This window comes from Pan troglodytes, chromosome 4 (genome assembly GCF_028858775.2).
Source record: "Pan troglodytes isolate AG18354 chromosome 4, NHGRI_mPanTro3-v2.0_pri, whole genome shotgun sequence".
NCBI lineage: Eukaryota > Metazoa > Chordata > Mammalia > Primates > Hominidae > Pan > Pan troglodytes.
This window is the reverse complement of record NC_072402.2, coordinates 138,803,994-138,818,974: the sequence shown is the minus strand read 5'-3', so window position 1 is coordinate 138,818,974 and position 14,981 is coordinate 138,803,994. Positions and strand designations below refer to the sequence as shown.

The 14,981-nt window shown below is 42.0% G+C and overlaps 2 protein-coding genes across 2 annotated transcripts; both read right to left on the bottom strand.

The window, feature by feature from the left end:
- Positions 1–369: 369 nt before the first annotated feature.
- On the bottom strand, positions 370–3,540 carry PCDHB3 (protocadherin beta 3). The gene has a single exon (NM_001013008.3). It carries the CDS (start codon positions 3,538–3,540, stop codon positions 1,150–1,152), a length of 2,391 nt encoding a protein of 796 aa, NP_001013026.1. The 3' UTR covers positions 370–1,149.
- Positions 3,541–6,801: 3,261 nt separating this feature from the next.
- PCDHB2 (protocadherin beta 2) lies at positions 6,802–9,559 on the bottom strand. Its single transcript, NM_001013409.3, is given in 1 exon segment — positions 6,802–9,559. A coding segment is annotated over 1 exon segment (2,397 nt). The 5' UTR covers positions 9,392–9,559; the 3' UTR covers positions 6,802–6,994.
- Positions 9,560–14,981: the final 5,422 nt, after the last annotated feature.

The window sequence follows — 14,981 nt, the reverse complement described above, 5'->3', positions numbered from 1 at the left end:
TTGTAGGAGGTAGGATGCTGATAAGGATGGACAGTTTCTATCCCAGAAAGACCATATATAATCCTAAATCATGTCAGGTTAAAATCTGAAGGAGGGAACCAAGACAGGAAAAAAAGAAAATATCTTTCTCCTATATCATCATACAAGTGGCAAGTAGGTATTAATAATAAAATAGGACTGGATAGGACACCACTTTTACCTTGAAGCATTTAGATATCATATACCCATGTATTTTCTTGAAATTAAAAATTGTCTCTCAGATTCATAACACTTACATCTCAGAATTTATGAAACAAATAGTTGTCATTCCACCAGATGTCTTACTAAACAACGTTTTTGTGTCAAATGGAAAAGAACAGTCAGTTTTTAAAATGGCATAGGTTTAATTTTTTTCCTCAGTCATCATGAACACACTTTAGATAAACCAAAGGGTAATTACCCATATTAGTCTATATTTGTGTCCATATTTTGGCCAATATAAGCACATAAAATATTGAAATATTAATTGCAAATGTCAACACAGAAAATGAACTAAATTACTTTCATTTGAGTACTATATCCCTAAAAAGATGATATATTACTATTTATTAAAGAAAACACATTCTTGTCTATCCTTAAAACTTTGTTAACCATAGACAAAGCTGCTTTGGGCATACTATAGAATACATTATATGAATATATTCAACAAGGGAAATTATAAAATTGGTGGTTTGGAACTCTCTCTACATTGCTTTATAATGTAAAATTTGAATGGAGTTATTTTAATAAGCTATTTGAAATCACTATTAAAAGACAGTGAATTTCTTTTTGCTCCCCATTAGAAAAAAAAAGGCGGAATTAAGACTGCGTTGGCAAGCCAGGGTGAAAGGAGAATATGCAAGGATTAACTACAGAAAAAGTAGAATCAATATATAAACAAAATGTTCTATCGACTAAGGATTCTTGATTGAAATACAAAACATTCAGAGACACACAACTACTTTCCAGTACTGTTAATGAAACCTAAGCCATCCCTGGATTTGATATTTTGCTCTATTCTTGCTACTTGCCTTGAACCAGACCAAAAAACACCTCTCCAATGGGCAAAGCAGTAAAAAAGGACTTTCCACAGATTAACTAAGACGAGGCTCAGTAGATCCTTATTAACACTTAACTGAATTCAAAGCTCTTCCTGAAACTGGGATTTGCCTCGCTAACCCTCTCTGCACCCTGAGCAACGAAGTTGGGGATAATTGGCTTCAGGAACTTGAACTCATTTGTCCCGGAGCCTCCAGTCAGACACACCTCGTATTGGTAGCTCTGGGACAGGGTCCCGGTGCCGCTCACGTCCACCAGATGCCCTGGAAAGGGGCCCTCGGGCACTGAGCAGCGACCCACCGAGGCCGCCCTGCTCCTCCTGCACAGCCGCACCGCCACGAACAGGAGCACCGAGAAGAGGAAGAGCGAAGACACCGAGGCCAATGCCACCACCAGGTAGACGGTGAGCAAGTCGGCCTGGGCCTGGGCCGGTGCCGCCTCCGGGAGCGGCAGGTAGGGCTGGGAGAAGCCGTCCACCAGGAGCACGTGCAGCGTGGCGGTGGCCGAGCGCGGAGGCTCGCCATTGTCCTTCACCAGCACCGCCAGCTTGTGCTTGGCCGCGTCGCGCTCGCTCAGCAGCCTGGCGGTGCGCACCTCGCCATTGTGCGCCCACACGCCGAACAGCCCGGGCTCCGTGGCCTTGAGCAGCTGGTAAGACAGCCAGGCGTTCTGGCCCGAGTCGCCGTCCACCGCCACCACCTTGGTCACCAGGTAGCCCGGCTCGGCCGCCCGGGGCACCAGCTCGGTGCAGGGCGCGGAGCCGTTCTGCAGCGGGTACAACACGAAGGGCGAGTTGTCGTTGGCGTCCAGCACCAGCACGCGCACCAGCGCCTCGCTGCTCAAAGCCGGGGACCCGCGGTCTGTGGCGCCCACGCGGAACTCGAAAGCCTGCAGGGCCTCGTAGTCCAGCGACCTGAGGGCAAACAGGTGGCCGTTGTCCGCGTTGATGGAGACCAGGGAAGAGAGGGGCAGGTGCGGGTCCTGGGGCGGCAGCAGCGAGTAGGTGACCTGGGCGTTGGTGCCCGAGTCTCTGTCTGTGGCGCTGACACTGCCGATGTGCAGGGCGGGGCTGTTGTTCTCGCGGACGAACAGGGTGTAGGAGGTTTGGGTGAAGGCGGGGGCGTTGTCATTGACGTCGGAGACCAGCACGGTTATGTTGTACTTGGTTTTCAGCCTGGGTGTCCCCAAGTCAGTGATGGTGATGGTAATGTTGTACTCGGATCTGGTCTCTCTGTCCAGCGCGCCTTCTGACACTAGGGTGTAAAAATTCTCTACAGATGGTTTCAGGAAGAAGGGGAGATTGTTCTCAATGGAACACATCACTCTTCCGTTGTCTCCAGAGTCTAGATCAGAAACACTGAAAACAGCCAGTACAGTCTCTCCCGAGTTCTCAGGAATAGGGCTGTTTACTGAAGACAAGGTCAGTTCCGGTGGGTTGTCGTTGACATCAACCACCTGGACTATGACTGTAGACTTTCCGGATAGGCCTCCGCCATCCTTGGCCTCGATGTCGACTTCATAACTATTAATCGCTTCAAAATTCAAATATTTGACCAGTTGCATATCACCAGTAATTGGATTTAGCTGAAAAGTTTTGCGAATTTCTTCAGAAGCATGAAAAAATGCATATGATATTGTCCCAAAACTTCCTGTATCTAAGTCAGAAGCCGAGACAGTGACAATGACAGAGTAAACGGGGGTATTCTCTAGAACTGCAACCTCATAGAGCGGCTGTGCAAATTCTGGTGCATTGTCGTTTATATCTAAGACCTGGATGTTTATCTGGGCGGTCCCAGACCGAGGGGGAGAGCCGCCGTCCAGCGCGGTGAGCGTTAAGCTGAGTTCCGGCTGCTCCTCCCGATCGAGCGCTTTATCCAGTACTAGTTCCGGGTACTTCCTTCCGTCCCTACGACTGCGAGTGAGTACGTGGAAGTGGGAATTCGGAGTGATAGTGTAGTTTTGGAGGCTGTTTCTTCCCACATCCAAGTCCTCAGCATTTCCCAAAGGAATTACTGTTCCTGGCAGAGTGCTTTCTAGGATTTTCAGATGCATTTCATTTTCAAAGAATACCGGAGAATGGTCATTTACATCTATGATACGGAGCTCGTTTGTAACGAACTGCAAAGGGTTTTGCAGTAATATCTGAAAATGCAGTATGCATGGTTCTGTGGGGCCGCATAGCTCCTCCCGGTCCAATTTCTCATTCAGGAGCAAATCACCTGTCTGATGACTGAGCTGAAAATGCTGTTTGTTCCCTTTGGACACAACTTGGGCCCCCCTCGCGGCCAGTTCCTCTACCCTGAGTCCCAGATCCTTTGCTAGGTTGGCTATTAAAAAGCCCCTCTCTTTTTCCTCAGCCACAGAATAGCGTCTTGACTCGGACCCAGCCAGAGACCCTCCCAGAAAAACAAAGAGAAGCAAGACTTGCCTTTGTCTAAGAAATCGCTCTCCTCCCGCCTCCATTGCACTTTCCGTCACGCTCTTCCAGGGAATGTCGCCAAGCTGAACCTCAGACAGCGCTGGGAAACAGTCTTTTGCCCCACAACCTTTGTAGACGGCCTAGTGAATAAGCCTTTCCAGAGGCTCAGACTTGCTGGCTCAAAAATCTGCCTGGGCTCTCAACCGCTGGTTTACCACACTGGATCCGTGCGTCACCGAGCATGCACAATGCCTGTGGTTTAATTCGCCTTCTTAGTCAACAGCGCCACCATGCGTTCGCTTGCAGTTACAAAATCTTGGAGAAGGTGTTTTTATTTTGCTTTATCGATTATTCTTATCAACCCTAGTTGACGCTACTGGAGGAGTTTCTTATGTTATATGAATTAAATAAATGCAATCTAGGGAAATAAAATGCACTTTTATCTACGAGCAGCGATTCTTCCTGGTAGAGTCCTCATTTACACGATTTAACGGAAGTGTACACATACTAGTTTACCCCTCCCCTTTTGTAATAATTACACACAAACTTCAAAAGATTTTTGCTCTAGATGATAGCATGCTTCACTATCCTATTTATGTTTTTCTTTTTTTCCTAAACTTTGTGAAATGAGCCCGAATTGCATATACCAGAAAAATACAAGGAAAAGACACCTCCTGCAAGGTGGTAAAAAAGAAAATATATCATGTCAGAGGTGGATCCAGAGGGCTACAATACCTAATTTCTTCCACATTATCATGCTCAAGGAACACTTAAAGTGCTTTCTCTTCTTATTTCAGAGCAAATTTACAATTATTCATTTCATCTGTATTAGTTTATTTCCACAGATAATTGTTGAGTTTGTAGAAGTTAGGCAAGTGGTGGTAACAAGACAATGTCTGTATATCTTATAACAATTTTCCATCTAGTGGGTGTACAGTCTTTAAACAGATGTTTAAACAGTGTGAAAAGTGCTACATAGAAAAGGTACTGAGTGCACTGAAAGTATGCAATACGGGGACCTAACTTAATGGAGAGTGATTAAGAAAGTTTCCCCCAAGGTGCACCATTTAATCTGAAACATGAAATAGGAGAAGTGTGCCAGGCTAAGACTGTAGAATGTGTGAAGGCCCTGAGAGAGCAAAGCATAGCTATTAAGAGATAATGAATGAAGGACAGTGAATACAAAACTTAATGTCTCAAGAGTAAGTGGAAAGGAAGGCTGAAAAGGTAAACCAAGGCCAAATAATGGGTGCTTGGATTTTATTCTAAGAACAAAAGGAAGCCATTGCAAGGTTGTTGGTAGAAAAATAAAACAGTGCAAATATGTGTTCAATGTAGACGCTTTTGTACTTCTACACAATTATCAAGAATGTTTGCTCTTAATACTAGTGATACTAAAAATAACAGCAATTTCACTTTTATGTCTTTATATTGAGTATAACTGCAAGCTATTCAAATACCTGCTATCATTTGGATAGAAGAAAAGAAACTCTGTGACTCATCCAAAATCCTACAGGTAATGAGTTGGTTGATCAGAGACTTTTGATACCAACACAGTGCTCTACACCATTGCTAATCTCAAAACAAGACCTTCAAAGTTAATATTAAAATTTTAATAGGATAGCTCATGCAAATGTATGTAAAAATGATATAAAAATATAAAGATAGACTGAGTAACATTAAGAATTAAGATTTGTTTTAATGTATGGATCAGAAAGTAAACTGCAAGAATTGAAAACAGTTGGGTGAGTCATTTAGGGAACTATGGAAGGAAATTTAAGTAATAAAATTAAAAGCCATCTGTATTCCTTAAGCCAGTGGACAGGAAAGGAGGCTCAATTTAAGCATTAAGAGAAAAAGTAAAAATATGTTGAAGGAAAGCGACAACAGAATAACTGCATGTTCGAACAATGGTAACCAATTCAATTAATAACAAAATTATAATTCATTGTACACCAAAGAGTATTTGATTCCAGCAAAATGTTTTCCTTTAAGTGTTCTAGTTTATTTAAATATCAATATATCACAGGTAAAATACTTTTCTCTCTTTCAATCATTCAAAAATTTTATTAAGAGCCTATAATGTTCCAGTGACTGTGTGAATCATTCAATAAATGAGGGAGCTGTTGAGAAACAGAACTCAAGCACCTTTATAAAAAATCATTGAAAAGTCTAGGGAAATGAAAGGGGGAAAAATAGAAGTAGTCAGTGCAAAAAAATAGAGTGAGTGGTGCTAGATACATTTTTCTCCCTAAAGGCTTGTTTCTAAGTGAATCCTAAATGCTCCAGAAAATTTTAAAAACAGCAATACCAAGCTATGTTTGAGGGTTCTAAAGGTCAAGGACAAAGACATGTACTCCCTCAAATTTTTTGGATTTTAATGAAGTGCTCAAAGTTAATAGGTTATTAATAATTTAAAAAGATTTTAAAGGGGGGGACTGGAATAAGCAGAGGGCTCTTAAAAAACTATTTGAAAGAGAAAGCATGATGAATTAGCATGCCTTTGAAAATTGCTAGACATGTATTATTTATCTACATTTTTGAATATTAATGATTGACTTTTGACAAAAATTTATTAGAGCACTTATGATGTTAATGCCTTGTAGAATCCAACAGTTAAAATTCTTACAATCTCTAAAGACTAATACTTTTCATATGTCAACACTTGAAAGAAGTATACATATTGGACTGGGGGGCGGTGGCTCACGCCTGTAATCCCAGCACTTTGGGAGGCTGAGGTGGGCAGATCACCTAAGGTCAGGAGTTCAAGACCAACCTGACCAACATGGAGAAACCCTGTCTCTACTAAAAATACAAAATTAGCCGGGCATAATGATGCATGCCTGTAATCCCAGCTACTTGGGAGGCTGAGGCAGGAGAATCGCTTGAACCCGGGAGGCAGAGGTTGCGGCGAGCCGAGATTGCGCCATTGCACTCCACTACAGCCTGAGCAACAAGTGCAAAACTCCATCTCAAAAAAAAAAAAAAAGTACATATATTGAAAAACGTAAGGACGGTGCTTGCTATATTATTCATAAATATACCTATTTAAAGGGTTAGCCAATGTGAATTCACAGGATAGAATTTACACTAGCCTAAGAGGATATAAAAAACACAAATATTCTGGGCTGGAAAATATAACTCATGTAATGATAACAAATATTTTCAAATGTAGGACTTCAAAATTATCTAGGACCATAGACTGTGAGGTCTGGAAAAGATGCTCTAACTTAAAGATTTCTGAAAATACAAAATTTACTTTTACACTTTAAATGCAATTAAATTGCAATGAAACTAACCAACAATTAGAATACAAAGAAAATTTACATTCATTATACGGCAAAAAAACTCATACATTTATAAATACCAGTAACATGCATAGAATTGGAATAAGATGGTTACTTTCTAATAAAAGGAGACACTTCCAATGGGCAAAGCAGTAAAAAAGGACTTTCCACAAATTAAACGAGACTAGCCTCAGTAGATCCTTATTAACACTTAACTGAATTCAAAGCTCTTCCTGAAACTAGGATTTGCCTCGCTAACCCTCTCTGCACCCTGAGCAACGAAGTTGGGGATAATTGGCTTCAGGAACTTGAACTCATTTGTCCCGGAGCCTCCAGTCAGACACACCTCGTACTGGTAGCTCTGGGACAGGGTCCCGGTGCCGCTCACGTCCACCAGATGCCCTGGAAAGGGGCCCTCGGGCACCGAGCAGCGACCCACCGAGGCCGCCCTGCTCCTCCTGCACAGCCGCACCGCCACGAACAGGAGCACCGAGAAGAGGAAGAGCGAAGACACCGAGGCCAACGCCACCACCAGGTAGACGGTGAGCAAGTCGGCCTGGGCCTGGGCCGGTGCCGCCTCCGGGAGCGGCAGGTAGGGCTGGGAGAAGCCGTCCACCAGGAGCACGTGCAGCGTGGCGGTGGCCGAGCGCGGAGGCTCGCCATTGTCCTTGACCAGCACCGCCAGCCTGTGCTTGGCCGCGTCGCGCTCGCTCAGCAGCCTGGCGGTGCGCACCTCGCCATTGTGCGCCCACACGCCGAACAGCCCGGGCTCCGTGGCCTTGAGCAGCTGGTACGACAGCCAGGCGTTCTGGCCCGAGTCGCCGTCCACCGCCACCACCTTAGTCACCAGGTAGCCCGGCTCGGCCGCCCGGGGCACCAGCTCGGTGCAGGGCGCGGAGCCGTTCTGCAGCGGGTACAACACGAAGGGCGAGTTGTCGTTGGCGTCCAGCACCAGCACGCGCACCAGCGCCTCGCTGCTCAGCGCCGGGGAGCCGCGGTCTGCGGCGCCCACGCGGAACTCGAACGCCTGCAGGGCCTCGTAGTCCAGCGACTGGAGAGCGAACAGGTGGCCGTTGTCCGCGTTGATGGAGACCAGGGAGGCGAGGGGCAGGTGCAGGTCCTGGGGCGGCAGCAGCGAGTAGGTGACCTGGGCGTTGGTGCCGGAGTCTCTGTCTGTGGCGCTGACACTGCCGATGTGCAGGGCGGGGCTGTTGTTCTCGCGGACGAACAGGGTGTAGGAGGTTTGGGTGAAGGCGGGGGCGTTGTCATTGACGTCGGAGACCAGCACGGTTATGTTGTGCTCGGTTTTCAGCCTGGGTGTCCCGAAGTCGGTGACGGTGATGGTGATGTTGTATTCGGATCTGGTCTCCCGGTCCAGGGCCGTGCTTATCACCAGAGTGTAAAAGTTCTCAACAGAAGGTTTCAAGGAAAAAGGAAGATCATCTTGGATGGAGCACACCATCCTTCCGTTGTCTCCGGAGTCAGGATCTGAAACGCTGAATACAGCAATGAGGGTGTCCTGCAAGTTTTCTGGGATCTGATTGATAAGTGTCGACATAGTCAGTTCCGGAGGATTGTCATTCAAATCCATCACTTGGACAAATACCACACAAGTTCCAGATAGGCCCCCACCATCTGTCGCCTGAATATTTACTGTGTACGTCTGGATGGATTCGAAATCCAGTTTCTGTCTTAAAAGCAGTTCTCCCGATTTTGCACTTAATCGAAACGTTTTGCGAATGTCTTCAGATGCTTGGGAAAATGCATAGGATATTTCTCCATTAGTTCCAATGTCTAAATCCCTGGCAGAGACGATGGCAACCTGGGATCCAACGGGGCTGTCCTCCGGGATCTGCACCTCATAGAGCAGCTTTGCAAACTCTGGGACGTTGTCATTGATGTCCACAACTTCAATCCGTACCAGGGCCGTGCCGGACCTGGGTGGACTCCCGCCATCTAGCGCTGTGAGGGTTAACCTGATCTCAGGCTGCTCCTCGCGATCCAGGGCTCTGTTCAGCACCAGCTGTGGTAATATTATGCCATCGAGACTGTCTTGTAAATTAAGATGAAAGTGGAAATTGGGACTGATTGTGTAATTTTGGAGACTGTTGGTTCCTACATCCAAGTCCTGGGCACGTTCTATTAAGAAAGTAGTTCCAGGAGTGATACTTTCTGGAATTTTCAAAAGTATTTCTTTGTCTAGGAAAACTGGGGAATGATCATTTATGTCCCTAATCCGTAGCTCCGCCTGAAAAAACTGCAAGGGATTTTCTAGTAACACCTGGAAAGGTAGGACACAGGGCTCTGTGGGGCCGCACAGCTCCTCCCGGTCCAATTTCTCATTTAACAACAAATCCCCGGTCTGCCTATCGAACTGCAAATGCATTTTTTTTCCTTTGGAAACGACCCTGGCCCCCCTCACAGCAAGTTCTCCTATCTCCAGCCCCAGGTCTTTTAACAAATTGGCCACAAAGGAGCCACTCTCCGTTTCCTCGGCCACTGAATAGTGCCTAGGCTGGCAACTAGCCTGAGCTATGCCCAGCAAAACAAAGAATATCAGGACTTGCCTTTGTTTCGGAACGGGCTCCTTCCCCTCTCCGGCCTCCATTGCTTTCTGGTCTCTCACCAAACGTGCTCCAGCTCTGGCTCACGTTGTCGCTAACTCTATCTCCCCGTATCTCGCTGATACTGGGATGAGTGGACAATCCTAGGGCCCGGATTTCCCGGAGCGACCGCCTTAGAAAGCCTCCTCTTCCTGCTTGCTGCTTCTTTAGCTGAGTATCTGGGTAAGGGAGCGTCGGCTGGGTGCTTTGTTTCTGCTACTTCTAAGGCTGCAGCGCCACCCCGCGTCTCTTCCGAGTATTTATTTTCTCCTAAACTTTAAGAAAATCCCAGTGCTTTCTTTCAGGCTGATGGCAATCGAAATTGAGTATTTTCAAGCAGTGTCTCTCAGTGTACCGAAGTCTTATTGGCGTTTCGAAAGGCTCTTCATTGCACCCATAGAGACAGCGCAAGAATAAATAAATCTTCACTTCCCTCACAAATCCAAGCTTTTTTTTTTTCCAAACTGGAAAAAATAAATTTCAGAACCTGGAAGGGAGTGATCTCAGTCCTAAGCATGCTTCAGAAAGAAGGCTTAGACTAAGAAAGTTCTATTTTTATTCAGAGTTTGGGCATGTGTGCAACTCAGTGGTGGTTACATTGCCATCATCACACTCAAACCCAGCTGAAAAACAGAGACCCAGGAAAAGCACAGAATCCAAATAAGAGTATTTTAATGGGCACTGAAATAGTCTCCTTACTCATATTTCTTTCTTTGCACTGGTCCCACTTCACATTTTCCTGAACTTTGATGTGTCTGAGCCTCATGAAACTCTCCAAGAGCAGCCAGATATTTCCTTATTGTAAATGTATCAATATTATTTTCCTTTCTAATGCCTAGGAGAACTTTCAACATAACCTCAATTCAATTACCACATCTAGCAAAGAGCAATTTCATAATATTAAATAGCCAGTAAATATTCCAGTTTCCCCAAATATCTTTAAAAATGTCTTTTCAGTGATGGTTTCTTCAATCTGCTTCCAAACAAGGTATATATGTCATTGTTTGTTGTTAGGTTTTTTAATTTTGTCTTTTTGTTTCTTTTTTAATGTTAATATAAAGAAATAAGTTATCAAGCCACAGAATGACATGAAGGAAACTTAAATGCATATTTCTCAGTGAAAGAATCCAGTCTGAAAAGGCAATGATACTGTATAATTCAAATTACATGATACTCTGAAAAAGGCCAAATTATAGAGACATTTAAAAGACAAGTGATAGCTAGGAAGAAGAGGGAGGGGGATGAAGAGGTTAAACACGGGGTACTTTACGATACTACAATGGTAGATACATGACATTATGCCGTTGTCAAAATCCACAGAACTATACAACACAAAGAGTGAACACTAGACTATGAAATTTAGTTAATAATTTACCAGTATTGGCTCATCAATTGTAACAAATGTACCACAGTAATGCAAGATTTTGATAACAGGGAAACTTTGAGTGGGAGAAAATTGGTATGTGAGGGGAACTGTTTGTACTATTTGCTCAATTTTCTGTAAAATCTAAGGCTGCTTTAAAAAATAATTTTACTTTGGGAGGCCGAGGCAGGCAGATCACGAGGTCAAGAGATCAAGACCATCCTGGCCAACCTGGTGAAACCCCATCTCTACTAAAAATACAAAAAAAATTAGCCAGGCATGGTGATGGGTGCCTGTAATCCCAGCTACTTGGGAGGCTGAGGCAGGAGAATCACTCGAACCTGGGAGGCAGAGATTGCAGTGAGCTGAGATCACGCCATTGCACTCCAAGCCTGGTGACAAAGCGAGACTCCATCTCAAAATAATAAATATTAGGATGTGTCTCTAAAAGATCCATTGGGTTAAAAAATTGGAGGATGAAGAAAAAAATTAAATATATAGAACAGTTAAAAGAACTATACATAAACTACAACTCTAACCTCCATCCAAACTTAACAATTGTTTATATTTTACCATATTTGTTCTATCTTATTCTGTACACACACCCGCTTTTCTGATGACTCATATGAAAGTAACTTGCAGACATCATATTTCACCTCTAAATATTTCAGCAAGTATCACATAATTATAATATTATCTCATATAATCATAATGGTACTATCATACCTAAGAGAATTTAAAAAAATTCTACAGTTTTCTAAAATCCAGCCCCAATCAAATTTCACTGTCTTTCCATTATCTTTTCCTCAATTTTGATAAGAATTCACACTCACTCAAGTTCCTTTGACAAATGCACTTACTTTTTTAACTATTTGTTATAAAGAATGTCTTAGAAACTTTTTCAACCAACTTTGATAATTGTATTTGGGTATTAGATCTATTTACTCTAGAATACTCCCCCATCTTTAATGACATTAGATTTCTGAAGTGTCCAGACTAGTTGTTTTGTAGGATGTCCTACATTCCAAATTTGATTGTTTCCTCGTGGTATCATTTAACCTGTTCTTCTATCCCCTGTATTTTCAGAAAACTGGACTGGATGATTTATTAAATGTAACAATAGCATAATATTTTAAAAAGCTCCATTTATCATCTTGTAACTGGCTAAAAAAAGGATAATCACAGGTTCCTTTTCTTAACATTTAGAAAACAAATGCCTATCTCTACCTGTTAATATTATTTTTTGCTTTCCATGATTATTACTTTTATATGGATGTTATAATAATTCAAAATATGTTAATTCATTGACATTGAGCATTAAATAAATTCATTGAGGTGAATAACACCCAAGGTCCAAGTCTTAAAAACAGCTTTTTATATAAGCTGCAAAACCTGATTAGGGTCTGAAATAGATGTAGTGAAGATCAGTTATATCGTACAGGCAGATTATAACTGGTAGGTTACTCGAAATTTTACATTTAACCAGGTATATGGCTATTTCCTTTGGACAGGTTTTCTGAACTAAAGCAGTTATGGTTAATTTGGGATAACATAAAGGAGAGGAAAATAGGTAATATGAAGAAAATAACATAATCTCCTCTCACAAGCTGGAGAATAGAAAACTTAATATCTAAGATATTTCAGAGGATACAATAACCAAGAACACATTAGGTTTTATTGTGAAAAAAAATTTAAAACCTCTCATGTTGTCACGTGTCCTCACAATTCAGAAGGTTTTACCCATCTTTCATTTCAATGCTATTAACACACCTAGAAATAAAAGTAAGTTTCTCTTTTTCAAAGATTATATAACCAACACCAATATTTTATATTTGTATATAGGTTTCCAGCTTTAAATGCATTATATCCGCTATGCTATTTTAAATCATTTATTTTCTTAAACCTTGATGAGAATACACCTTCCTTCTTTACAAATGCTCTTATTTTCTTAATCTCCTTTAATAAGGAATCATATATATTAGATTAGAATTTATAGCATATTTATAAGTCTGAATGAAATATGTTTACATATAGTAATTATTTATATTGTAATGAGGGGAATCTATTGCATAATTTAAAAATTATGTTATTACAGTAGGTTTAATTTCTTAGGTTTCACTTTACTTTTCATATGCTGCACAAGCAGAGACATTATCCTAGGAGTCACTTTCATAATTTTGAAGATTCATTTCATAAAATCTAACATATTAAAATGTTACACAAATAATTTCATATACAGGAATAGAAAAATATTTTCAAAAACATACTAAAAATGAAAGCAAGTCATTACAGTCTTATTACAAAAGTACAGCCATTCAAAAAATAAATAAGAACACATTGTTTGAGTATCTGTCATAATTAAGCTTGCCTCTCTCTTTTTTGGACTAAAGGGTGATTTGATCTTTTGACTGCCATGAGATGAAAATTACAAGAATTAGGAGAAAGGGTAGTCAAAGGGATTTACATGACCATTTTCCTATCAAAGATAATGCCAAATGATATGGAGATATTATCCCCACTAGTATCCCTCTTTCAATAGAGAGGGATCTTCAGCCTTTCAATGCCTTCTGCCCACAATCTGGCTTTACTTACTCAGCCATAAGATGGCAGAAGAAAGAGGGGTTTTCAGTGATCTAACACTAAGATTCTGCAGAAAATATAAGAGAAATATTCTAGGACAAGAAGGGAGTGTTCTGGCATAGTTTATTACCCTAATCTAGTGTGAAAATTGGGGGCATATTCAACTAATTTACTTTTACCTTATTGAGGATACAAATAAGTTTCCCCATAATCTATCAAGACATACATTTCATGAAGCTCAAGCAAACAAGATTTCAAAATAAAGGTCGGCTACACGTGGTGGCTCACACCTGTAATCCCAGCACTTTGGGAGTCCAAGATGGGTGGATTGCTTGAGTCCAGGAGTTTTGAAGACCAGCCTGCAATGTGGCAAAGCCCCATGTCTACCAAAAAAAAAAAAAAAAATCAGCCAGGTGTGGTGGCTCACGCCCATAGTCCCAGCTACATAGGGGGCTGGGGTGTTAGCATCACTTGTGCCCTGGAGGCAGAGGTTGCAGTAAGCCGAGATCACACCACTGCACTCCAGCTTGGGTGACAGAGCGACACCCTGTCTCAAACAACAACAACAACAACAACAAACAAACAAGCAAGTGAAACAAGAAATAAATATAACTCAAAAAGGGGAAATGGTGTTGTTTATTCTCTTCCCACAGTACAAATAAGCAAGAAAAGGTTTTTAAAATGATACCTGCACAAGAATCTTGCCCAATTTTGTTTAAGGAGAACCATCAGAGTCTATTAGGACAATCTGTCCCCTTGAAAATAAAAATCTTGACCAGGACTGCAGATAAAGCTAGATAGACAGATATAGATGGAAATAGAGATGAGAGAGACAGAGGTATGACCTCTTCCAAAAATCTCAGACTTTTTTTAATGATTAAAATAGGTTAAAACTTAAATCAGGTTTAGGTAATCTGGTAGATGATTGAATTTTCACTAAGATCACTATTGAAATTTTACTTTAAAAGAAAATATGGACTGGGTGCTGTGGCTCATGCCTGTAATCCCAGCACTTTGGGAGGCCAAGGCAGGTGGATCACGAGGTCAGGAGATCGAGACCATCCTAGCTAACATGGTGAAACCCTGTCTCTACTAAAAATACAAAAAATTAGCCGGGCGTGGTGGCAGGCGCCTGGAGTCCCAGCTACTCGGGAGGCTGAGGCAGGAGAATGGCGTGAACCCGGGAGGCAGAGCTTGCAGTGAGCTGAGATGGCGCCACTGCACTCCAGCCTGGGCAACAGAGCGAGACTCCATCTCAAAAAAAAAAAAAAAAGAAAGAAAAAGAAAATAATATGGCTAAATACAATATGGAAAATTAGTAAATAATGAAGAAATCCAAAGGTGTAGAGAGGGCAAAGAATATGGGGTGAGGGGAAGAAACCTGAAACTCTGACTACAAAATACAAAGCATAAATAATCAATTTAGATATGCTAAAGAAATATAAGGAAATAATTGAAAATTATAATATATATTTTCATATCAGAGTAATTATTTGAACATCTACTGTGAAAAGAAGCAGGCCAACAAGAAAACAAAGGAATACTAAAACCATAGTATATGCTAAGTGAGGAATCTAAGTGACAGACCCCATATTCCTGAGGTCTGTCAAGATGTAGCCAGTAGAGCTGAAAGAAACAGTTGACCAGCAGCA

Bases quoted from the DNA above. Each gene is read 5' to 3' on its own strand.
- PCDHB3 (NM_001013008.3), bottom strand. From the start codon at position 3,540: ATGGAGGCGGGAGGAGAGCGATTTCTTAGACAAAGGCAAGTCTTGCTT.